At 45.8% G+C, this 26,615-nt stretch overlaps 1 protein-coding gene across 2 annotated transcripts in view; it reads right to left on the bottom strand.

Annotated features, from left to right (window-relative positions):
* DNAI1 (dynein axonemal intermediate chain 1) overlaps positions 1-26,615 on the bottom strand; it is a 524,712-nt gene that overhangs the window by 129,078 nt on the left and 369,019 nt on the right. For both annotated transcript variants that reach the window (XM_030192851.1, XM_030192850.1), the window contains one exon: positions 25,033-25,218. In XM_030192851.1, coding sequence (XP_030048711.1) covers positions 25,033-25,218 — 186 coding nt within the window. The remainder of the gene's footprint in view (positions 1-25,032; positions 25,219-26,615) is intronic.

A 26,615-nucleotide genomic window follows, 5' to 3' on the forward strand; every position in this document is an offset into this window, starting at 1 on the left:
GGATGGGAGTTGGGGAGGGAGGGTGGGTATGAAGACTGAGCTAGGCCCTGCTGTGTCTTCTAGAGGCTATCTGTTAATGATGTAGGCTGTGACAGTTAAGTTTCTACCTCTGGCAGAAAGTTCAAGTTTAAAACTATGGGGAAAAGTATGTTACACTACAGAAACTTGCTAATAAATATATTTTAATCAAACTCTCTTTATCAATGAACCTACAATTTCTCTTTTATCCCAATCTTTAAATCACCAAAGCACAGAGCATAAATGTCCGCTTCTCTCAAACTTCTCAGAACCTTTCCTCTGTCTATAGTTTTGATTCTAAGGAATCTGCTTCAAACAGACCCTATGAAAGTTAACACAGTAATCAGAATGCCCTAGTGACATTTACAGCTATTCTACCTTCCTCAGTGATTGGGGTGGGGGGGGGGGAGGGATTAGCATCAAATGTGGTGTTGGATAGGGGGGGATCAGGGGTGAGGATTCCGAACTGACAGTTGTAGGGATCAGGTGGGAGAATCAGGGTGAACAACAGTGGTAGGGAGTGGTCAGGTACCAATGATGGATGTTGGGGAAGGTTCCTGGTTCCATGCAGCGCCATGTGAAAGGGCCTGTTTATTTGTGTATTATCAATAGCAAGGCTGCAAACAATCGACAATGCACGCGAGGAGGGTAATTTTGTAACAGGGTGCCATGAATAGGCACTTACAGGGGCATCTGCCTAGGCATTATTTTATGAAGGCAAGTGGGCACCTTCTTGTTTTTATAAAATACTAATGTATGTGACAGAGAACACATCTGGAATGTAGATGTAATCACTTACATCCGCTCGAGAGCAGATGTAAATTAAGGCACATACGTTACACAAACAAATAGGAGGGAATATTTTTTCACTCAATGAATAATTAAGGTCTGGAATTCTTTGCTGGAGGATGTGGTAACAGCGGTTAGCGTATCTGGGTTTAAAAAAGGTTTGGACATATTCCTGGAGGAAAAGTCCATAGTCTGCTATTGAGACAGAAATAGGGAAGCAACTGCTTGTCCTAGAATTGGTAGAATAAAATGTTGCTAGTAATTGGGTTTCTGCCAGGTACTTGTGACCAGTGGCGTAGGAAGGGGGGGGGGGCGGTGGGGCGGTCCGCCCCGGGTGCACTCCGCTGGGGGGTGTCGGCGCCTCGCTGGTTCCTTGCTCTCTCTGCCCCAGAACAGGTTACTTCCTGTTCCGGGGCAGAGAGAGCAAGGAACCAGCGAGGCGCCGACACCCTCCCAGCGGCGTGCTCTCGGCGGGTTGACCCGCCCACCCACCCCTCTATCGTCTTCCAGGTATTTTCTCTATGTTCTCGCGGGCGGGGAAGGGGGGGGTGTTGCGCTACGGAGGGGGGAGGGTGCGTCGCGCTGCACCCGGGGGGGGGGGGTGCGCAGCGGCGACCCGCCCCGGGTGTCAACTGCCCTCGCGACACCACTGCTTGTGACCTGGCTTGGCCACTGTTTGGAAACAGGATACTGGGCTAGATGGACCACTGGTCTGACCCAGTATGGCTACTCTTATGTTCTTATCATGTCAAGGTGTGTAGTTTTAAAACAGAATGAGGCATATTTTCAAAGCACTTTGGGAGGCTAAGTTCCATAGGTTTCTATGGAACTTTGGGAGGCTAAGTGCTTTGAAAATAAGCCTCAATGTGTTTTATAAGAGGCCATTTATGTATGCATGGGGATGATTTTAAAAAGTTACTTCCCGCCTTTCGTGGGTGCTTCTGGGCCAGAAGCTAGGTACAACACCAAAAGTTACCACATAGGCTTTGCATTTACTACACGTTAATTTTTGCAGGTAATTGGAGCCAGGGACCCTCTCATACTTCGTCCGCCAAATGTGGTATATAAATCAGTACTTCTGCTGATTTGACTTATACTGGAATCGGATGTTGGAACTCTCTCCCAAAATCTATTACGTTTCATCCTAAGTACTTACAAATCCGAAAATTGCTAAAAACTCATTTCTTCACCAATTCATTCCAGAATTCATTACGGGCTGGGGCTGGTGGTTGGGAGGCAGGGATAGTGCTGGGCAGACTTATACGGTCTGTGCCAGAGCCGGTGGTGGGAGACGGGACTGGTGGTTGCGAGGCGGGGATAGTGCTGGGCAGATTTATACGGTCTGTGCCAGAGCCGGTGGTGGGAGGCAGGGATAGTGCTGGGCAGACTTATATGGTCTGTGCCAGAGCCGGTGGCAGGAGGCGGGGCTGGCGGTTGGGAGGCAGGGATAGTGCTGGGCAGACTTATACGGTCTGTGCCAGAGCCGGTGGCGGGAGACGGGAGTGGTGGTTGGGAGGCGGGGATAGTGCTGGGCAGACTTATACGGTCTGTGCCACAGCCGGTGGTGGGAGGCAGGGATAGTGCTGGGCAGACTTATACGGTCTGTGCCAGAGCCAGTGGCGGGAGACGGGACTGGTGGTTGGGAGGCGGGGATAGTGCTGGACAGACTTATATGGTCTGTGCCAGAGCCGGTGGTGAGAGGCAGGGCTAGTGCTAGGCAGACTTATACGGTCTGTGCCAGAGTCGGTGGCGGGAGGCAGGGCTGGTGGTTGGGAGGTGGGGATAGTGCTGGGCAGACTTATACGGTCTGTGCCAGAGCCAGTGGTTGGGAGGCGGGGCTGGTGGTAGGGAGGCGGGGATAGTGCTGGGCAGACTTATACGGTCTGTGCCAGAGCCGGTGGTTGGGAGGCGGGGCTGGTGGTAGGGAGGCGGGGATAGTGCTGGGCAGACTTATACGGTCTGTGCCAGAGCCGGTGGTGGGAGGCGGGGCTGGTGGTTGGGAGATGGGGATAGTGCTGGGCAGACTTATACGGTCTGTGCCAGAGCCAGTGGTTGGGAGGCGGGGCTGGTGGTAGGGAGGCGGGGATAGTGCTTGGCAGACTTATACAGTCTGTGCCAGAGCCGGTGGTTGGGAGGCGGGGCTGGTGGTAGGGAGGCGGGGATAGTGCTGGGCAGACTTATACGGTCTGTGCCAGAGCCAGTGGTTGGGAGGCGGGGCTGGTGGTAGGGAGGCGAGGATAGAGCTGGGCAGACTTATACGGTCTGTGCCAGAGCCAGTGGTTGGGAGGCGGGGCTGGTGGTAGGGAGGCGGGGATAGTGCTGGGCAGACTTATACGGTCTGTGCCAGAGCCGGTGGTGGGAGGCGGGGCTGGTGGTTGGGAGGTGGGGATAGTGCTGGCCAGACTTATACGGTCTGTGCCACAGCCGGTGGTGGGAGGCAGGGATAGTGCTGGGCAGACTTATACGGTCTGTGCCAGAGCCTGTGGCGGGAGACGGGACTGGTGGTTGGGAGGCGGGGATAGTGCTGGACAGACTTATATGGTCTGTGCCAGAGCCGGTGGTGGGAGGCAGGGCTAGTGCTAGGCAGACTTATACGGTCTGTGCCAGAGCCAGTGGTTGGGAGGTGGGGATAGTGCTGGACAGACTTATATGGTCTGTGCCAGAGCCGGTGGTGGGAGGCAGGGCTAGTGCTAGGCAGACTTATACGGTCTGTGCCAGAGCCGGTGGTTGGGAGGCGGGGCTGGTGGTAGGGAGGCGGGGATAGTGCTGAGCAGACTTATACGGTCTGTGCCAGAGCCGGTGGTGGGAGGCGGGGCTGGTGGTTGGGAGGTGGGGATAGTGCTGGGCAGACTTATACAGTCTGTGCCAGAGCCGGTGGTTGGGAGGCGGGGCTGGTGGTAGGGAGGCGGGGATAGTGCTGGGCAGACTTATACGGTCTGTGCCAGAGCCAGTGGTTGGGAGGCGGGGCTGGTGGTAGGGAGGCGGGGATAGTGCTGGGCAGACTTATACGGTCTGTGCCAGAGCCGGTGGTTGGGAGGCGGGGCTGGTGGTTGGGAGGCGAGGATAGAGCTGGGCAGACTTATACGGTCTGTGCCAGAGCCAGTGGTTGGGAGGCGGGGATAGTGCTGGGCAGATTTATACGGTCTGTGCCCTGAAGAGGACAGGTACAAATCAAAGTAGGGTATACACAAAAAGTAGCACATATGAGCTTGTCTTGTTGGGCAGACTGGATGGACCGTGCAGGTCTTTTTCTGCCGTCATCTACTATGTTACTATGTATTTGTAGTTTATTTCCTAATCTGCTACTCTCAGCCACTTCATCGCACTACTTTACTACTGTTGAAATCCAAACTCAGAATTTTGAATCTCTAAACTGTAAGCCACATTGAACTCGGGCTTGTTTTGGATATAAATGGCATAAAGTTATAAATAAAGGGTCGTGCATTTGATATACTGCCTTTCCGTGTTACAATGAAAGAGGTTTACACATATTATATGCAGGTATTTTCTCTGTCCCTAGTGGGCTCACAATCTAAATATGGTAATGGAGGTTTAAATGATTTGCCCAGGACACAAGGAGCTGAAGTGAGAATTGAACCTAGTTCGCCTGGTTACTCCTCTACTTCTAAGTGAAGCAAACATTTACCTCATGTGTCTTTATAAAATAGGTTCAAAATAGGAATTAACCTAGGAACCCCATTATAAAATTGCTTCTTAAACTGTTTACCAGAAAATACAATTACAATTTAATGTCTGTCCCTCAGGTTAGCACTGCCCTTTTCAATCCACACTAACTGAAAGCATCACATATGTGCCTTTAAATAGGCTGGTAGAATATCACTAGTAAAGCACAAATGCTCTGGTACAAAATTACACCTGCTCCAACGCTAGTGGAACTTTCTGCATGTACTCGGTGCAGGTATTTGCACGCCTCACAACTTCATCCCAGTTGCTCCTACATACCGGCCTAGACATTCCATATAAATGTACACATGCATTTCTTGGTATGTAGCCGCCAATTCCCATGTGTAAAACACACTTCACAGACAAAAAAAATGCTTTAAATAATATGCCATTATTCGAAACATTTACATGCATAATGCGCTCGATAATGTGAGTGCGTAGTTTATAAAACTGTTCTTCACAGGGGGATTGTTGCCATGGCCACAATTCTTAGGGACCCTTTTACAAAATGTCAGTAAGCCCAACAAGGGCTTATCACACGCAAGATCAGTACTGCCGGCTCAACGCGGTTGCCGGTGGTAGTTCTGGCTTCAGTGTGTGCCATTTCCAGCACGCCGGAAATGGTTTTTTTTCTAGCGTGGTACTAACACAGCGGTATTCAGGCAACGCGGTTACTGCTGGGTTACCGCAGGAGCCCTTATCGCTACCTCAATGGGTGGCGGTAATTGCTCTGTGCCGTATGGCCATGTGGTAAGATTTATGTTGCTGCATAGCCTTTTTTTTTGGGGGGGGGGGGGAGCTTTTTACCTGCTGCAGTAAAAAGGACCCTGGCATGTGGGAAAAATGGCCCCCTCTGCTACCACAGGACCCTTTTTCCTGCAGCTTAGTAAAAGGATCCCTTAATTTCTGTCTTGTGTTGGAAAGGAGGTGAGCCCTTAGGTCCCGAAGGACCTCAAAGGACAGCCGTGCAACCCCAAGTCTTCACCCGCGGCGGCCGCCGTTCACCAAGGGTTGAGCCCCCAGCTGCAGGCGGCCAACGGGACTTCTGGAACCGCGGGGTTGACGGGCTGACCCAGCACTGGAACCAGGAGCAGAGGGAGCAGGTGGAAAGACAGAGAAATCCAGAAACAGGCAGCAGGTCAAGATAGGCGGCTAACAGAGTAGTCCAAAACAGGCAGCAGGTCAAGGCAGGCAGCTATCAGGGTAGTCCAGAAATAGTCCAAAGGTCAAACCAGGAAAACAAGGGAACGCTCAGAGAACTGATGCACAAGAAGACTGGCCTCGGGAACGGAACCTGAAGCAATGTTCTGTCTCAGCCCCGCTCCTTAAATACTGTCAGCATTCAGCCGCCCAGCCCCAGCCGACATGGCCGGCCAATCGGAACCTGACTACCGAAGAGATCCCTCTGATTGGTTCCGTCCGGCCTCCCAGGCGGAGCTACAGCACTGGCATCCCAATCCGGTCCCTTAGAGGCGCTTTGGGCACCCGTGCCCGAAAATGAGGAAGACGCCGGCCATCGCGTCCCAGCGCCATCTTCCCTGCTAGTGCAAGCGCGGACTCCATAGCCGGCGACTGAGAGCCTGGAAGCCGCGATCGCCGGCCTACGGGCTCGGCCGCGGACAGGGCGGCTATCGCCGGGACGGGTCCTGGCTTTTGGCCGCGGTTCTAAAATGGCCGGCCATCGCCGCGAGGAATACCGGCTCAGCCCCGACTGTACTCGAGATAGCCGGCCATCCGGGGAATCGTCGGGTAAGTCCTCCCTGGTTGCAGAACTGTCCTCCCAGCCCTTGCTTCCCGCAGAGGAGCAGCCTGAGGGAGCGAAGGATGTGACAATTTCTTAACTTTTTACTCATTCTAATACTGTTTTTGTAGATAAAAGAGGTAATTTTATAATGCTTTTCGCATTTGAAAACAGGCTTTTGCATGCAGATGTTCCAGGGCAATTTGGTTAGAGATGGGGCACAGGTGTGATGTAATAAAAACAGCAGCAACAACAATAATGTGCAATTTATTTGAAAAAATGAACATCCTGGTGCTTTATAAATTCAAATCAAGAAAACATACACATCCAACATCCAGTCACACTTTGATGCACATGTATTATTAATTGGGATTTATTACCCAATTGCAAAGGCATAAAATACAAAACGTTACACGCATCAACCTTTTCTTATATGAGCACGCAATTCTGGAATACACTACCACGCAACCTGAAAATGATCTATGAACTAACCAACTTCCGCAAATCATTGAAAACCCATCTCTTTGATAAAATTTACTGAAAGAATCAAAACACATTAAGTCCACACACACTATTAGTAATGCAACAATATATTCTCTTCTGAATTCCCATCCCCCGTAAGTTTTATCACATTTATACCTCTACTCATAGAAAAATGTTATACTGAATTGTTCTCCTACTACTGTTTAGTTGCCCTATTAGTTCCCGTTGTTTCTTTCCATTGTTCTATTCCCTTAACGACACCTTAACTTTATTTTCGCATAACCACTCACAATGTAATCAATAACCGAGTTGTAACAAACTGTATTTCCACCATTCACAATGTATTGTAAGCCACACTGAACCCGCAAATAGGTGGGAAAATGTGGGATACAAATGCAATAAATAAATAAACCACCTTTATGAAGAGATTCACCCAAGGCAGTATATAAAATTTTCTAAACAGATCAAAGCACACTAAAAATTAAAAGAATTCAAAAGCCAACTGCTAAAAACCAGGTTTGGACCAAGCAGATCCACCTCCCTACCCTGCCACCCTTCCCCTGCCCTTCATATTTCCTCCCATTGGAGCCGACTCTGTGGGTGCTGTGGGTGCTTGAGCACCCCCAATATTGAGAAAATTCTTTGTATGTGTCCAGGGAGGGGTCATTTCCATTGGGCTTAGCACCCCCAATAATTTTGAAAAGTTGGCTCCTATGTTTCCTCCTGCCTCACTGTTCCCCCATCCCTCTTTAAAGCCAATTCAATTCTATGTAATTCAGATCCACTATTTCATGGTATTTCTTAGGTCCAAGTAAGCCACATTGAAACAACACTAATTGGAAAATGTAAGCTACAAATACGGTAAATCAATCAATTTGTCATCAATGAACATTAACGCATTACCCCCTTATCTCTTATGCCTGTAATGAACAGTTTATCCAATCTACTTTATAATTTACTTTAACATTTATGAACTTTAATGTAACACTACTTTGTATTTCTTATTCCGGAAATGGCGATTGCCATTACGGCATAATGTAAGCCACGTTGAGCCTGCAAAAAGGTGGGATAATGTGGGATACAAATGCAACAAACAAATAAACAAATAAATACAATAATAAATAAACGTCATCCGCATAGATATATGGATTAATATCCATGGCTTGAATCCGTGTAATAACAGGGGCCAAAAAAATGTTTAAAAGAATAGAATCTAAGATTTTTTTACTCGTTCCAAAAGTACAAAGACTAGGGGACACTCAAGGAAGTTACATAAACAAATAGGAGGAAATATTTTTTCACTCAATGAATAGTTACGTTCTGGAACTCTTTGCCGGAGGATGTGGTAACAGCGGTTAATGTATCTGGGTTTAAAAAAAAGGTTTGGAAAGTTCCTGGGGCAAAAGTCCATAGTCTGCTATTGAGACAGACATGGGGAAGCAACTTCTTGCCCTGGGATTGGTAGCATGGAATTTGCTATTATTTGGGTTTCTGCCAGGTACTTGTGAACAGGATTAGCCACTGCTGGAAACAGGATACTGGGCTAGATGGACCATTGGTCTGGCCCAGTATGGCCACTCTTATGTTCTTATGAGTCTGAGAGGGAAAGAAGAGACCTGCCACACAGAAGCCAAAGGACTTTTCCAGGAAGTCTACAGGGTGAGAGGTCAGTTATCCTTCTTATAGTCTGGAGTGAGATAGAAAGCACTGTCCAGTTCCAAGTGAGTTAGAAACTTCTGGCATGTGGTCTTAGGTTAGCACCAGTAGTTATGTCTCAGGAATAATTATTAATTACACTAATATTGTTACCTTACTGTTCTATAATGTACTGATAAGTCATGCCTGCTTATTGCTTAGCCATTCTAATTTATATAATCTATCCTCCCCTCTCTCTCTCGCTATACAGTGGGGGAAATAAGTATTTGATCCCTTGCTGATTTTGTAAGTGTGCCCACTGACAAAGACATGAGCAGCCCATAATTGAAGGGTAGGTTATTGGTAACAGTGAGAGATAGCACATCACAAATTAAATCCGGAAAATCACATTGTGGAAAGTATATGAATTTATTTGCATTCTGCAGAGGGAAATAAGTATTTGATCCCCCACCAACCAGTAAGAGATCTGGCCCCTACAGACCAGGTAGATGCTCCAAATCAACTCGTTACCTGCATGACAGACAGCTGTCGGCAATGGTCACCTGTATGAAAGACACCTGTCCACAGATTCAGTGAATCAGTCAGACTCTAACCTCTACAAAATGGCCAAGAGCAAGGAGCTGTCTAAGGATGTCAGGGACAAGATCATACACCTGCACAAGGCTGGAATGGGCTACAAAACCATCAGTAAGACGCTGGGCGAGAAGGAGACAACTGTTGGTGCCATAGTAAGAAAATGGAAGAAGTACAAAATGACTGTCAATCGACAAAGATCTGGGGCTCCACGCAAAATCTCACCTCGTGGGGTATCCTTGATCATGAGGAAGGTTAGAAATCAGCCTACAACTACAAGGGGGGAACTTGTCAATGATCTCAAGGCAGCTGGGACCACTGTCACCACGAAAACCATTGGTAACACATTACGACATAACGGATTGCAATCCTGCAGTGCCCGCAAGGTCCCCCTGCTCCGGAAGGCACATGTGACGGCCCGTCTGAAGTTTGCCAGTGAACACCTGGATGATGCCGAGAGTGATTGGGAGAAGGTGCTGTGGTCAGATGAGACAAAAATTAAGCTCTTTGGCATGAACTCAACTCGCCGTGTTTGGAGGAAGAGAAATGCTGCCTATGACCCAAAGAACACCGTCCCCACTGTCAAGCATGGAGGTGGAAATGTTATGTTTTGGGGGTGTTTCTCTGCTAAGGGCACAGGACTACTTCACCGCATCAATGGGAGAATGGATGGGGCCATGTACCGTACAATTCTGAGTGACAACCTCCTTCCCTCCGCCAGGGCCTTAAAAATGGGTCGTGGCTGGGTCTTCCAGCACAACAATGACCCAAAACATACAGCCAAGGCAACAAAGGAGTGGCTCAGGAAGAAGCACATTAGGGTCATGGAGTGGCCTAGCCAGTCACCAGACCTTAATCCCATTGAAAACTTATGGAGGGAGCTGAAGCTGCGAGTTGCCAAGCGACAGCCCAGAACTCTTAATGATTTAGAGATGATCTGCAAAGAGGAGTGGACCAAAATTCCTCCTGACATGTGTGCAAACCTCACCATCAACTACAGAAGACGTCTGACCGCTGTGCTTGCCAACAAGGGTTTTGCCACCAAGTATTAGGTCTTGTTTGCCAGAGGGATCAAATACTTATTTCCCTCTGCAGAATGCAAATAAATTCATATACTTTCCACAATGTGATTTTCCGGATTTAATTTGTGATGTGCTATCTCTCACTGTTACCAATAACCTACCCTTCAATTATGGGCTGCTCATGTCTTTGTCAGTGGGCACACTTACAAAATCAGCAAGGGATCAAATACTTATTTCCCCCACTGTATATATTACCAATACATTGAAATATGCATTTCCAAAGAGTGGCATTCTTCTCTCATACTTCCAGCAAAACCTTCGTGAGAACCCTTTTCTTTTTTTTGGGGCCCAATTTAGGGCAAAATGCGACAAACCACAAACTCTAACCAGAGTAATCACTTTATTAGCCCTAGAAGACCTAAATACTGGGCAGGTCCCTGATCACCCATGCCTCTCCCTTGGCCTTGCCTCCCTAAGAGTTGAGCACTATAGAAATTAGGTGCGCTGTTTGTAGAATGGGGCATAGATCAGTTAACAAGCAGAACTCCTAATTAGTGCAAATTTGCATTTGGTAAAGCCAATTATTGATAGTTTTGCCAACTTAGCACCAGTTGAGACTATCAGGTTCTGTGCGTAAATGACCCTAGTCTAGAACCATGTGCCCAATTATACACCTATCTTTGGGTGCCATTTATAGAATCAAGGGAAAGGTGACTTGTTAACTGCTGTCAGTGGGGGAAGTACTATTTAATGCTATAATCATTAGGTCATGTCAGGGGTGGACTGACCATTTGGGCAACTGGGCAGTGCCCGAGGGCCCAGAGGATCTGCCTGGATGCCCACTGCACACTACTGTCCTCCCTGGTCCTATCTTTAAAGGCAGGCTGCTGGTGATATAGTGGCCTCTGTGGAGGGGGGGGGGGGGGGGGGACACGGACATGTTCTTTCCTGCTCATTGTGCTGCTGCTATTCCCCCTGCATGGCACCGCTGTATTTAAAAAATGGTGGCCGAGACTGTCGAGACCCGTGAGACTATCGCAGGAAGTTTCGCCCGCCATTTTGAAAACAATACAGCGCCGGCAAGCAGGGGAATAGCAGCAGTGCAGTGGGCTGGAAAGAACATGCTTCCCCCACCCCCCACAGAGACCACCAGGGCCCTTCGGGTAGGACTGGGGCAGTGGGGGCGTCGGCTTCGGCGGTAGGGAGGCAGCAGTGCGGCGGTAGGGAGTGTCGTGCAGCAGCCGGGTGGGGAGCCCAAACCATCCTCAGTGCCCGGGGGCCCACATCCAGTCCGTTCCCTGGGTCATGTCCGCTCCTTGATGCCTACATGTGCAATATGTTTCTTGCCCAACAAGCGATCAAATCCTCTTTGAATGAAAAATTTTATACAAATCAAAAATTTTATAGTGTGCATTTTAGATCCTATTTAGGTTAGACAGCTAGAGGACAAACCAGAACTGCAAGTGTAGCAGGCATTCAGCAGCAACTCCTCCTCAATTTATCTGCAGCAATGATGTTTCCCATAAATTCTACCCAAATTGCTGCTTTAAAGGAAGCCTTAAGTTTACTATCAAAAATGTCTTGAAAATGCAATTGAGAAAGCAAACGTAAAAGAAAGATGTTTCAGTAATGTCAGGGAAAATTAGATCATACTCCTGGGGATATTATTTATTTGTCATCTTATCTGCAGTTTGATAAACGGTGTTTGTCATTCCTGCTCTGCAATCACTGGCCAACCTGCAAAGGATCATTGCTAGAATTAAATGCATTGCAATGACCTGGAAACTCAGTCTGATTCAGTGGAGTAGAAGCCTAGTGGATAGTGCAGTGGACTTTGATGCTGGGGAACTGAGTTCGATTCCCACTGCAGCTCCTTGTGACTCTGGGCAAGTCATTTAACCCTCCATTGCCCCTGGTGTACCTGAATATATGTAAACCGTTTTGAATGTAGTTGCAAAAACCTCAGAAAGGTGGTATATCAAGTCCCGTTTCCCTTTCCCCCTCCCCCTTTCCCTTATGACATCACAATATCAGAAGTGAGCCAAGTATCGGGCAATCAAGCCATTGTGACATCACTGATGAGGTTGGCTCTTATTGGTGGAATGAGTGGAGGAGTAGCCTAGTGGTTAGTGCAGTGGACTTTGATCCTGGGGAACTGAGTTCGATTCCCACTGCAGCTCCTTGTGACTCTGGGCAAGTCATTTAACCCTCCATTGCCCCTGGTGTACCTGAATATATGTAAACCGTTTTGAATGTAGTTGCAAAAACCTCAGAAAGGTGGTATATCAAGTCCTGTTTCCCTTTCCCCCTCCCCCTTTCCCTTATGACATCACAATATCAGAAGTGAGCCAAGTATCGGGCAATCAAGCCATTGTGACATCACTGATGAGGTTGGCTCTTATTGGTGGAATGAGTGGAGGAGTAGCCTAGTGGTTAGTGCAGTGGACTTTGATCCTGGGGAACTGAGTTCGATTCCCACTGCAGCTCCATCTGACTCTGGGCAAGTCACTTAACCCTCCATTGCCCCTGGTACAAAATAAGTACCTGAATATACGTAAACCGCTTTGAATGTAGTTGCAAAAACCTCAGAAAGGCGGTATATCAAGTCCCCTTTCCCTTCCCCCCTTTCCCTTTGCTAAACTAGAACAAAGGAAATTAGTGGGTTGTATTTATCAGTAGGAAGAAAAGGTAAAAAGAACACTGCAGTGCTTTCAGCATATGGAGGTGCCTGTCAGCGAACACCTAGAAGGATATTTACCATAAGTACATAAGTAATGCCATACTGGGAAAAGACCAAGGGTCCATCGAGCCCAGCATCCTGTCCACGACAGCGGCCAATCCAGGCCAAGGGCACCTGGCAAGCTTCCCAAACGTACAACCATTCTATACATGTTATTCCCGGAATTGTGGATTTTTCCCAAGTCCATTTAGTAGCGGTTTATGGACTTGTCCTTTAGGAAACCGTCCAACCCCTTTTTAAACTCTGCTAAGCTAACCGCCTTCACCACTTTCTCTGGCAACGAATTCCAGAGTTTAATTATACGTTGGATGAAGAAAACATTTCTCCGATTTGTTTCAAATTTACTACACTGTAGTTTCATCGCATGCCCCCTAGTCCTAGTATTTTTGGAAAGCGCGAACAGACGCTTCACATCCACCTGTTCCACTCCACTCACTATTTTATATACCTCTATCATGTCTCCCCTCAGCTGTACCATCTGTTACACTGAATGCATTCACCTATTAATCACCAGATCCACATACATACTACTGGGCTGTGGGTTTGGTAACAGCCAACAACAAGGTTGGGAAGATTTCTGTATCCATACAATACAGGAGAACCATGCTGGCTTAAGAATAAAGAGATATACAGATACCGAGAAGTGTTGATGAAATACAAAAAAAAAAAAAATGAAAGGATGACTTGCCTAGAGGAAGGAATAAAAGAGAGAGCTGTCCAAGATATGGAAAAAGAAGCTCTGCAGGACATAACAGAGTCATAGAAACTGTAAGGAAGGGAATTATTTATTGGGCTTTATTAACTGCCTTTATGAAGAGATTCAGCCAAGATGGTGAACAAAGAGCCACCAAGATGTACAGCAGTAATGTAGAGCTCAGTGCAATTATATGAGAAAAATATGGCTTTCAAATTTTATTAATCAACTTATATCACGAGAAACCAAGGAGCAAGAACATGTATAGATGGCTATATTCTGGTCATTTGTGTGTGCCTTATTAGGAAAGGAATGGAAACCAAAAATGAGGACGTTATGTTTTTGTATTGCTCCATGGTGCGACTGCACCTCGAATAGTGTTCAAGTGTGGTCACCACATCTCAAAAAAGATATAGTGGAATTAGAAAAGGTACAGAGAAGGGTGACGGAAATGATAAAGGGGATGGGACGATTTCCCTATGAGGAAAGGCTAAAGCAGCTAGGGCTCTTCAACTTGGAGAAAAGATGGCTGAGGGGAGATATGATAGAGGTCTATAAAATAATGAGTTGAGTGGAACAGGAAGACGTGAATCGCTCTTTCCAAAAATACTAGGACTAGGGAGCATGCAATGAAGCTACAAAGTAATAAATTTAAAATAAATTGGAGACAATATTTCTTCACGCAACGTGTAATTAAGCTCTGGAATTTGTTGCCAGAGAATGTGGTAAAAGCAGTTAGCTTAGCGGGGTTTAAAAAAGGTTTGGATAGCTTCATAAAAGAAAAGTCCATAGACCATTACTAAAATGGACTTGGGGAAAATCCACTGCTTATTTCTAGAATAAGCAGCATAAAATGTATTGCTCTGTTCTGGGATCTTGCCAGGTACTTGTGACCTGGATTAGGCCACTGTTGGAAACAGGATGCTGGGCTTGATGGACATTCGGTCTGTCCTAGTATGGCAATATTTATGTACTTATGTGTGTAAATGATTTATTATTGAATACTGAGTAGCAGAAAAGTGTGCACCATGCTTTGATGGCATGTAGTGTGCCAGTGGGTGTACACGTGGGTGAAGTTTGGGCACAGCACATACTGTAATAATACCCCGTGGAAGTTTTAAGGAGGTACACAAGGTTGCCTGTAATTTGCGCCAGGATCCTCAGGCGAATTGGGGGATCCCAGAGTGCAGGAGCAGTTGGTGCTCCTATGAATGGCAACTGGAGAGGGAGTGAGAGCTTCAGGTGGACAACGGGAGTCCAGCCTGGAAGCGGGACAGGGAAGGGAAAGCATGTCCAAAGCCGGGCTGTTGGGAAGGAGGAGCCGAGCCCCAGCACTCCCACTATGTTTTGCTGTTGGCGAGCAGCCTGGAGCTCACGCTGGCCTGGATCTGGGGCTGTGGACAAAAGAGGAAGGCTGTAGAAAAGCAGTCAGTGTTCCCTTGGGAGGGGATGATGAGGCTGGCAGGACCTGTAGCTGGGGACCTTTGGGGCAGCCTGGAGTTGCCATCAACCAACTGGGAGACCCCCTGGGAGAGAGAGAATTGCTTGCCCTGGAAGATATCAAAGAATTGGGAGACAGGCCTACCTAAGCCCATCTCCATGATGAAGTATTTGTGCTTGGCTACAGGGGACTTAGACTCGGATATCCTCAGTGACTGAGTAGGTAGTTAGGAGCCCAGAGACTGATCGCCTGCTCAGGAGCCTCAACATTAGCACAGTCACAGCTGGAGGGTATGGAACAGCTGTCCTGAAGTCAGAGGAAGTGGTTGGCCGCTGGTTAAGTGACCCTGCACTAAAGAAACTGTTGGAAGAGCCCTGGATTGACCGAGGGGGAGCAGCAAGTGTAAAGCTTCCCAAAGTGAGCAGGGTAGACCTACATATGAGTAAGGTGGTTTGGGACATGTGGGAACTAAGCTACCCATATATGTCATTACCAGTGATGTGCATTGTTGATGCCCAGAGAGAAGCCTGGGCATGGAAGGCCATTTTTCAGGGCATGAGGTCTGACCCCAGTTGCCAAATTAAACAGAAGGGCCCCAAAATCCAAAACCACATTGATGCCCAATACAGAGACTGGATCCTAGGCTGGTCCATCCATAAGCTTCAGGTAGAGATAATCGATTCCTACCAATAAGCCCAATTCCACAGTGTGACTAGATTGTTGCCTATGGCATTGATGGTGCAAAAGCCAGACCCAAAGTGGTATAGTTGAGACTGCTGGAAGGGACTCAGGAACATGCTTAAAAAAAACTGAATGAGAATGTTAATGTGAAATAATAATTCCTGAGTTGAATTAAAGTGGGGAACAAATATGGTGTTGCAAGAAAACCTGATTGGTCCCAGGTCCATAGTTTGAACTGGTTAAACTGATGTTACAGAAAGATATGAAAAAAAACTTAAAGGAGAAGATATGTTGAGGTTATAAAATAAACATGGATGGGGTTTAGGAACAGAAATGATAATGTGTTGAATAAAAGTTATACGTTTATTGTTATTTATTTTATTTTTGTTACATTTGTACCCCACGCTTTCCCACTCATGGCAGGCTCAATGCGGCTTACATGGGGCAATGGAGGGTTAAGTGACTTGCCCAGAGTCACAAGGAGCTGCCTGTGCCTGAAGTGGGAATCGAACTCAGTTCCTCAGGACCAAAGTCCACCACCCTAACCACTAGGCCACTCCTCCACTGTTGCTACTATTTGAGATTCTACATGGAATGTTGCTATTCCACTAGCACACTAGCAACATTCCATGTAGAAGTCAGCCCTTGCAGATCACCAATGTGGCCGCGCAGGCTTCTGCTTCTGTGAGTCTGACGTTCTGCACGTACATGCAGAACGTTCAGACTCACAGAAACAGAAGCCTGCGCAGCCTTCTACATGGAATGTTGCTAGTGGAATAGCAACATTCCATGTAGAATCTCCAATAGTATCTATTTTATTTTTGTTACATTTGTACCCTGCGCTTTCCCACTCATGGCAGGCTCAATGCGGCTTACATGGGGCAATGGAGTTTTAAGTGACTTGCCCAGAGTCACAAGGAGCTGCCTGTGCCTGAAGTGGGAATCGAACTCAGTTCCTCAGGACCAAAGTCCACCACCCTAACCACTAGGCCACTCCTCCACTGTTGAATAAAGTGTTCCCATTTGCTTTGAGGATAATGATGGTACATGGGAAAATATATGGGGTGTGTTATGGCTACTGTTGGGGAATCTTTGACTATGTATGGCAAAAATAATTGCTGAGCAGGTTGCCACCCTGTTGCTATTCTGGGTGTCCTAGCTCAAGCTGGAGGGAAAGAAGAGGAAAGGAAAAGAAAAGAAAAGAAAAGAAAAAAAAAAGTGTTAAAGAGAATAAAGGCAGTTAAGCAGGTTGTTACCCTGAAATTATCTGGGTATCTTGTTGAACTGGCACTGGGGTTGGATTTAAAACTGACCCAGGAAAGGTACAGAGAAAAAGGTTCTCACTCAGAGAAGAGATCCTGGTTGAAAAGGGGGGAAAAAAAATCACTGATAACATGTCCAGTGATTGGTGGGTGGAAATGTTTGGAAATTGAAAAAAATGTGTGAAAAAATGTTTGACGATGAACAAAATGTTTCTAAAAGTTTGAAGGTCACTGAGAGTGACGGGTATGAGACAGTTGAGTTATAATAATGGTTAAATGTGAATAAAGTTGAAAAATGTTATGTGCATCTTGTGTTGCTCCAAAGGGAAGGGAGAACAAAAGCTTGAGATAGAATTCCTTACCCTCAAGGGTCACTAACTGGGGGGAGAGTGTAATACCCCAATGGAATGGGTATGACTAAGTTCATGTGTGACAGACCTTTCCAAAAGCTCTGGGTAGGATGGAGGTCCCTTATAGTGGGCTGGATTGGTGGGATGTCCCTGGGTGGGAGAGAGCCCAGCCTAAGAAGGAGTGGTATTGGAAAAAGTTCAAGAAAGAACATGTGGCAGCATAGGTGGAGTTTGGGTTTAAGGAGGTAAACAAAGTCTTTGGTTGCCTGTATCCCTGCCAGGACCCTGGGGACCATTGGGGGATCCTGGAGTGATGGAATAAATACAAGCTGGCTAAAGGAGCAGTTGGTGCCCTTATGAGAGGCAACTGGAGAGGAAGTGACAGCTTCAAGTGGACAAGGGGAGTCCAGCCTGGAAGTAAGTCAGGGACAGGGAGAGCCTATCTAAGGCCGGAGTGTAACCCTACGAGATACACTTCTGGAAGAACGACGACCTAAAGGATCTATGCCTGAAAGTAACAGATTGGAGTCATGAGTAATAAAGCAGTTTGGGATTTATTGCTGACACAAAAGGATGGGTAAAAGGACAGCAGGTGGTGTAAATATGTACAGCAGACATCCTATCTGAAGAGTGTAGAGAGAACCGAGAGCATTGCTAACGAATCTTGAATGGAACTGTAAATAGGAGAAGAGTTGGCATACTTGTTTGACAGTTGAAGTTAAAGTAAAGTTGTGTTGCTTTCTATAAAACTCCCGGAGTTCAGTGTTATCATTGGCAAAACAGTGAGAGAGGGTGCTCTGGACAGACTGAAGTGACACCCCGTGATTCTGAAGCTCCCAATACCCTGGATCTCTATTCTGGACCGTTATACCCACTTCCAAGTTCGAATGGTGGAATCGAGGACTGGATATGTTGTGAGCTGAGTGGAGAGCAAATGGAGTATTCAAGAGCTGAAGGACAGAGAGAGAGTGTTGAAGTATTGTGCTTTGTTGGCCCAGGTGGAATCTGAGCTAGTGGGGGCCACGAGACCTGGGCTACATATTCATAAATTATAGAACACTATAACATACAAGCATTCGTGCCATTTACACTAGTATTCTGTAAATACAAGTAGGCGTCTACTTTTCTTTGTAGAATAGGCCTAGAATAGCTGCCAAAAACAGCACCCACAGTAGTCGCCCTGTTACAGAAACTTGTTTTACATATAGGAAAGGATTTTCAGAAAATTGCACGACAGCATACATGCATAAAAAGCAGGTGCACAGAAAATGCACGTTTACTTTTATGTGCATAGAGACTTTCCCAGGGGCATAGTTTGACCATACAGGGAAGCGTATGTGTAGCACACATGCAGATAATTACACCTTTTTCAGAGCAGGTGGCAATATGTGTGTGGGGATTATTCTGGGTACATATTATGAAGGCACATAGGCACCCATGTTGCCTTTATGAAATAGGCATGTTTTTCGACTTTTCACTTAAGCATCCTAATGCAAAATTACCCGCATGTTAGTGAAGGTTTACACAAAGAAGAGCACCTCATGGGAAATATTAGGACAGCTGTGACTTAAGCAACTCACCGGATGACTAAGGGGTTAATTCTATATATGATGCAAAAATAAATGGCGCCGAAAAAAGCACTTTTGTATAAACCTCGCTTAAAGTGATGTCCGGGAATTGTGCCTAACTTTAGGCGTGGCCATTTGCACCAACTGTATCCCCCTTATCTATGCACGTAAATGTTAGGAACGCCCCATTCCGCCCAGGACCCTCTTATTTCCACACCCCCTTTATTAACTTGTTAGAAGCCAATTATTGGCAATTAGCTCGTTATTTAATTAAATTGTGTGTGCAAATTTGAGCAACTTTTCAGGTCTAAGTTCCAAAGAATTTAACATGAATTCTAAGCATGGCCACTAAGGAGAAACAGTGCAATTCGCTTAAGTACAAGGGTCTGGGACCAAAGAAATACATGCAGTTAACCAGAGCATGCACTTAACCGTTGTGACCCAAAGAAGCTTGACATCTGATAAACATATGTATAGTACTGTTTATTATACGTACAGTATACAGTCTCCGTTAACTGATGTTAGGCTTACTTGAAGTAATCAGTCATAGTCCTCTGTAAACTCTTGTGTCTGTGAGTTCCATAGACTACGTCTGCCAGATGGTAAAAAAGGGCATAGCACTGACATCCAGTGGCCTCCAGATAGGCCCGCATGGTGTTGAGACTCTCCAGCGCTCTTGCAAAAGTGACAGGAGGTTGTTGAATTTCGTCAGCATGTGCCTCGCTGCTCATTTCATCATCTGTTTCATCATCAGCCATTGCCTGCGTGTAGGCGCATATCTCGACATCAGTGTTGCCGTCAGCTGTTTGTAGATCGTAATCAACAGCTACATAGTGATGAAACCCCTCTTCAGTAACACCAGCTGGGATGTCAATAGCCTGTTCATCTGACGCGTTTGCAACAGCTGCATCTGTTTCGTCCCTCTCCACATCCTTAACAAAGCTTGCCTGCTTGCAGCAGTTCACAATGGTTGCCTGTGTAACATGATTCCAGGCTTCTTTCTGCATATGTAGGGAATCCAACAGTGATAGATTACGAGTCAGTTCAACAGCACGTTTATCCTTGCCAGTCTGGTCATCCATAATGCTCATCAGATGACGTAGCACAAGAGCCTGATAATGTTGTTTGAAATTGGCTATTATGCCCTGATCCATAGGTTGGATCAGAGAGGTAGTGTTTGGTGGCAGGAAGACCACCTTGACGTTAGACAGCCTGACATCATCACTGTGTGTAGCACAATTATCACAAAGCAACAAAATCTGACGCTTTTATGCTCGCATTCTAGTGTCTAACTTCTTTAGCCACTGCTTCCAAATTTCCCCAGTCATCCATGAATTTGCATTAGCCTCGTATGACAAAGGAAGTCGCTTAACATTCTTGAAGCAATGGGGTTGTTTGCTCTTTCCAATGATGAGTGGTTCCAACTTCTCACTCCCATCCATATTGCAGCAAAGAAGGATCGTCAGTCGGTCCTTCCATGTTTTACTTCCTGTAGTTTCGGCTTGTTTGAATGCAAGTGTTCCATCAGGAATCGCTCGCCAGTAGAGACCGTTTTCGTCAGAGCTGAAAATGTCATGAGGTGCAAACTCGTTCAAGTTGGTAGAAAGACCTGAAACAACCCAATTTTCAGCACCAAAGTCATCAGCGTCTTGTTTTTCACCATGCTGTTTCTTGAATTTTATGTTGTTCCTCTCCTTCCATCTTTCCAACCATCCAACAGTGGCTTTGAATTCAGTTAGTCCAAGACTTTCAGCTAGCTGATTAGCTTTCTCCATAAGCAGTGGACCACTGACAGGAAACTGTCTGCTCCTGACTTGAGTCAGTGGAGGAGTGGCCTAGTGGTTAGGGTGGTGGACTTTGGTCCTGGGAAACTGAGGAACTGAGTTTGATTCCCAGCACAGGCAGCTCCTTGTGACTCTGGGCAAGTCACTTAACCCTCCATTGCCTGCTGCATTGAGCCTGCCATGAGTGGGAAAGTGCAGAGTACAAATGTAACCAAAAAAAAAAAAACACCGAAGAAGAGCATCTTCTACATCATCATCTTTTCTCGCCCGTTTTCGTTTCCTGTGTGGATTTGTATTGTTTTGCCAGTCTTCCGGAAGCTGATCTTTCTGCTTCAAGATACGTGAAATTTGACTGGGATTGACACCATATTCTTTAGCAATAGATGCTTGACTGTTTGTTTTCTAATTTTTTAAGAACTTCTATTCGTTCAGCCAGTGTTAAAGTCTTACAGTTGCGTGACGACGACGACTCCAGTGTACACTCTAACACATTCTTTCGCTTATTCTGCCTGTGGCAGTTAACCAATGAGATTTCAAATTTACTGGCCCCTTCCCCTCCGAAGGGACACCACCTTGTAAGTGGTGGAGGGGCTTCCGTGTTTCAATGACTCAGAGGGCTATGCTGAAGGGTTACCCATATCAAAACAGCAAAAGTAGAGGCTGACAAATGCGCAAACCAATAGGGAGATAATCTCAAAAAACAGTTTATTCAGAATATTCATATCAATATCAAGGACCCGACACGATCCGTGTTTCGGCGCCAAAGCGCCTGCCTCAGGGGTCACAATCATCTTTCAGAGAGAACAAAGGAACAGCCAACCGATCAGCTTTGGCGCCGAAACACGGACCGTGTCGGGTCCTTGATATTGATATGAATATTCTGAATAAACTGTTTTTTGAGATTATCTCCCTATTGGTTTGCGCATTTGTCAGCCTCTACTTTTGCTGTTTTGCTTTGACTTTCCGTGGAGGCTCCTCCTGTCTTCTTGGATTTGGGTTACCCATATCAGACAGGCCTCTGAGGAGAAACCAGACAAAGATTGTCCCAAACTAGGGAGAGTGGGAAGATGGTGACCTGAAGCTCGTACGCTCAATGGCCCAGCTGTCCTCTGAAGTTCAGTCTTTGTTCATTTGAAATTTCCTCTCTGCACCTGCAGTTACCTTAACTGAGAGGAAGGGGACAATGGGGGGATCAGCCGCCGATGATCAGCGTTTTGTCCTCTGTGCAGCAAGTGTGGGAGCGCTGCACGACGAGCTGCCCACAGATGACTGGGTTGATGAGTCCTTTGTTTAGCGCCGGTGAAGGAGCATCAACGCTCTTGGACCTGGAAACAACTTCATCCCTCCCAAATCATTTAACCACCATGTCCAAAGGAGTGGAGGAGTGAGTTAGGAGTGTATGCTGAAACAGAAGTCGTTTACAGCTGAACCCGCGTCGGCGGTGCCACTCCTAAACCCGTAAGAGCTATCAGCTTGGAGTTTTTGGCTCCCACGGAGGTTCCATTGAATATCATCTGGAAGGCGTTCCAGGACCTAACGGTGATAGTAAACAATTTTGCTTCAGAATATGGTCTTATTAGTGAGCCACATGGATGGTCTGATCGAATCCCTTGAGAGTGAAAAATTGATACAGCAAATGAAGTTCAACTGAAGTAGGAAACGGTTGGGATTTTGAGGATGATAATAGACCAGAAAAATTTGGACAGAATGAATATTGTTACAGATGATTAATAGCGAGATGGTTGTTTTCCCAGAGTTACGGGTATGAATCCTAATGTTTTTTCCTCTGAAATGATTTCTTTTAGTATATTAATTCACAAGGAGTGAAGCCTGTGAAACTGGGATTACTTTAATCAGTGGGAATTGGATTGGAGATTCAAATGTTTGTTTTGTTGAATACTTTCTGGTTTTAAAAGGACAAAAAAAAACAAAATCAAGTGTATTACTTCCACAAATATTGGACAATAAGTATGTTTCCAATGAGGTTGATGGACTATACACCGTTTTGGGTTTGGGGAAGCCAACCAGATGATCAATGTGGAATAATGATTTAGATAAATAATAACTGGGGATAATCAGGTTAATACCACATTTTCTTTGTTTACTGTTGTTTAATTGATCTCCTTGTCTTGTTTCACTCTCCCTATTTATTTTGTGGTCTAAGAAAGAGAAAGACTGTATATAATCCATTTACCTAGTTGAGATTGTTTTCTTCTAATATTGTATTAATTTACAGTCATCTCTGTATTACTGTTTGCAAGTGATCCTTGTAAAATGAAAAATTATAAATAAATGATAAAAAAAAAGAAAAAAAAATTTACTGGCCCTTTGTCACGTGCCAATCGGCTTCCATATTCCGTGCGTGCGCTTATGCGGAGTCTTTCCTGCAGAGGAGCGGTCTTAAACCATACATACAAGCGAATCTTGCACTTATCAGTGGTGCGCTAAACCAAAGTTTGTCCCCATAGAAATTGATGCGCCAAAAACAGGACCGAAGTATGGCATGCAGTTAAACAGAGCATGCGCTCTTCCGACGTGCACTTAAATGGAGTGCACTGTATTTCTATAAACTGATACCTAGATGTGTGTGCCACTTACACGCATTATAGGCACCATTAATTGGTAGTTATGTGCTAACATGCATGAGGCGCTATTCTACAAGATAGCACCTAAATGCTATAGCACACAATTGCAGGGAGACATTTACACAGATGGAGCATTGGTTGGGGCCATAAGCATGTCTTCAAGGGAAACATATAACTTACAGATTTCTATCAGTTATGCATGAAATTTGGCACATTTGGGTGTGTCCATTTGTACCTGCCCCTGTCAAGGCATAAATGGTTGCACTTAAATTTAGGAACACCCTATTTTATAGTTTCATCTTGGCACACAGGTGCTGTTATACAATTGGGGCCAGATTCTGTACATGGCGTCTAAAATATAGACGCGTCCAAAAAAACGCTTAGCGCTATTCTATAAACTGTGTCTACAGTTAGGTATGGTTTATAGAATAGCGCATAGGGCCGGGGAATGCGCCTACATTTAGGCATGGCCATTTACGCCTCTGAAAACCTGGTGGAAATACCCGTACCTAAATCTAGGCGCATTCTCCTGAATTCTAGAACCACGCACGTAAATTTCTGCCCGCACACCCTTTCCAGCTACACGCATTAGAATTTATATGCACCTCTTTTTAGAATATGCCTAAAAAGAAGCATGTAAATTCCAATTGTTGCCAATTAGTGATGATAATTGGTTTTTATCAGCCACTTCTCATCACTGATTGGCTTGTCACTTAATTGAGGTGCGAACCCAATTTAATGCACGCAACTCGCCGCGCTTTATATAGAATCCAGGGGGTTGGTGCCCAGCGCTCGGCATCAGCACACTGAAATGGATGCGCCGACTCATAAAATTGCCTCCTGAATGTTGCTGTTGAGTGATCGTTGTGATCTTGTAGCATCCTCAGTCTTACCAGCCTAAGAAGCAGAGGTGTGAATTGAGAACCAAATGCTAGTCTTCCAAATGGCAGTGTATAGCAGTGTTTCCCAAGTCCGGTCCTGGAGTACTCCTTGCCAGTAAGGTTTTCACCATATCAACAATAAATATGCATGAACTTGATTTGCATACAGTGCCTCCATTATATGCAAATCTCTTTCATGCATATTCATTGTGGATATCCTGAAAATCTGACTGGCAAGGAGTACTCCAGGACCGGACTTGAGAAATACTGGTGTATATGTCGTTCACCTGAGCCACAGGGCTAGCCCTGGCTACCAACATATGAGCAGAAGTTCAAAGGAAAATGTAAAATGTAAATACTGCACAGAACTGCAGACCAGAAAATGCTGAGAAACATAGCCTCGATAGCTGAGAAGGCAATTTCCACTAATAAACAGCCATTTGAAATCACTGCCTTCAGCAAAATACCCAACTATAAAAGTAGGATTCTTCATGCTTCAAAGATAAATTGATCAAGGAAACAATTAACATTTCAGTACTCAGTTAAAAGGAGAAAAACAAGTTTTATTACAAACTTTCTGCAAAGTGTAAGACATTTTCTTTATTTTCAGGAAGGTTTGTTCTAGTACCCATGTCTAGAACTCACTGCACTTTATCATTCCCACCTTAAGTATTTCCCTTATCCGTTATTTGTCCTGTTTGTCTGTCCTGATTAGATTGTAAGCTCTGTCGAGCAGGGACTGTCTCTTCATGTTCAAGTGTACAGCACTGCATATGTCTAGTAGCACTATAGAAATGATAAGTAGTAGTAGTAGTCTTTGGGATTCCGGAACCTTGAGACTCTTTAGGATTCTGCACGGAATCTTACTACTCTTTGGGATTCTGAATGGAATCTTGCTACTCTTTGGGTTTCTGCACGGAACCTTGCTACTCTTTGTCCTTATCTCTTATTTGTTCTGTTTGTCTGTCCTGATTAGAGTGTAAGCTCCGTCGAGCAGGGACTGTCTCTTCATTTTCAAGTGTACTGTATGTCTAGTAGCGCTATAGAAATGATAAGTAGTAGTAGTAACTTCTGTCTTACCTTTGGAAACTTGCGCAGGTTAGGTGAAAGCTTCAAGCTGGTGACTTGACCTCGATCATCTCCAATGATGATTATGGGATAGATAGGGTTAAACTCCAGATGGGTAGGCTTGGTCTTCTTCTTGGCCACAACAGCCTGTACGCAGATGGCTTCATATTTATTAATACTTAGGTCAAACACATGGACCTTGAAAAGAAATATTTAAAAAAAAGGCTTTGTTAGAGAGAACATTCATTTTATTTCAAACAATTCTTTTTGCAATTAGAAGTCTTAAAGAAATATGTTAACACTACGGGCCACATTTGATTACTGGGCAAAAATATTCACTACAAGAAACATATGCATACACACAGAGGTGCCAATGCAGAAAGCCACATGGTACAGCCAGCTCGCATGCGGATTTTACTGTGAAATTAGCAAACAAACACAAAAAATACTATGGCATGCTGTAAGCAATTAGTTTGCAAATTACAGCCACATTCAAATCACAGCAGTAATCTGCAGCTCATTGTAAAATATCCCCATTCCTGTCAATGTGTAAGCAATAACTAGCAAAATCTCTAGTACTCTAGTGGCCCCTCCCCGCCAACTCCCCTGCCCTCTCCTCTGATGGTCACTTTCTACATCGGCCCAACTTCCTTTCCTTGACCCCTAACCCGAAATTAAAAATAAAAGTTGATGAAAGTCTCATGGGCGTAGCCAGACAGCAGATTTTGGGTGGGCCTAGGCAAGAAGTGGGTGGGCAACAAGTGTTCTCCCTCCCCCACACATACCAAAAAAATATCTCAGCTGGCGGGAAAATGCTTCCCTCCACCTTAGCAGTCTGCAGCAGGCATGCGCTGAAAACAGAGTATGTGCAGGTTCCAGTATTGTGGAGAGCAGCGTTTTTGTTACCATCGGGGAAGTCTTCAGCTTGCGGAGCTTGGGATTCCCAACAGCTACCGCTAAACATGTGCTACTGTTTGGGTGGGCCTGAGCCCTAACTAGGTGGGCCTCGGCCCACCCAGGCCCACCTATGGCTACGCCACTGAAAAGTCTAGTGGCCTCCATCCTCCTCTCCACCCAACTCACCCTTCTCCTTGACTTACAAAAAAAAAGAATTCCCTGGTATCTAGTGGCCTCCCTCCCTCCCTCCCCTAACCCAAGCCCCTATCCCCACTTAAATCCACTTGCTCCTGCCTCCAGTGCTACCATGGAGGCATCTGACTTCATGTAACACATCCTGGGATTTTACCAAGGAAAAGTTCCAAACCACCAAATAAGGAAACAATTCTTTTATTTGGCAGTCTGACCACACCAAATGCATTGGGGAGAAAGAGAGTGAGCTGCTAGACACTGACTCCTCTCAACCAACCCTTCTACACTGTTTGGACTTTGAAAAATTTCTTGTTTTGTAGGGCGTAGCCATGGGTGGGCCTGGACAGGCCCAGGCCCAGCCACTTTCCCTCCAGGCCCGCCCAGCCAACATCCTTTGATCTAGTGGCGTACCAAGGGCGGGGCGGTGGGGTCGGTCCGTCCCGGGTGTCAGTAGGTGGGGGGTGTTCTGCTGGTGCCACAGTCCCCACCTGTCTACCAGCTCCGTC

This window comes from Microcaecilia unicolor, chromosome 2 (assembly GCF_901765095.1).
Source record: "Microcaecilia unicolor chromosome 2, aMicUni1.1, whole genome shotgun sequence".
Lineage (NCBI taxonomy): Eukaryota > Metazoa > Chordata > Amphibia > Gymnophiona > Siphonopidae > Microcaecilia > Microcaecilia unicolor.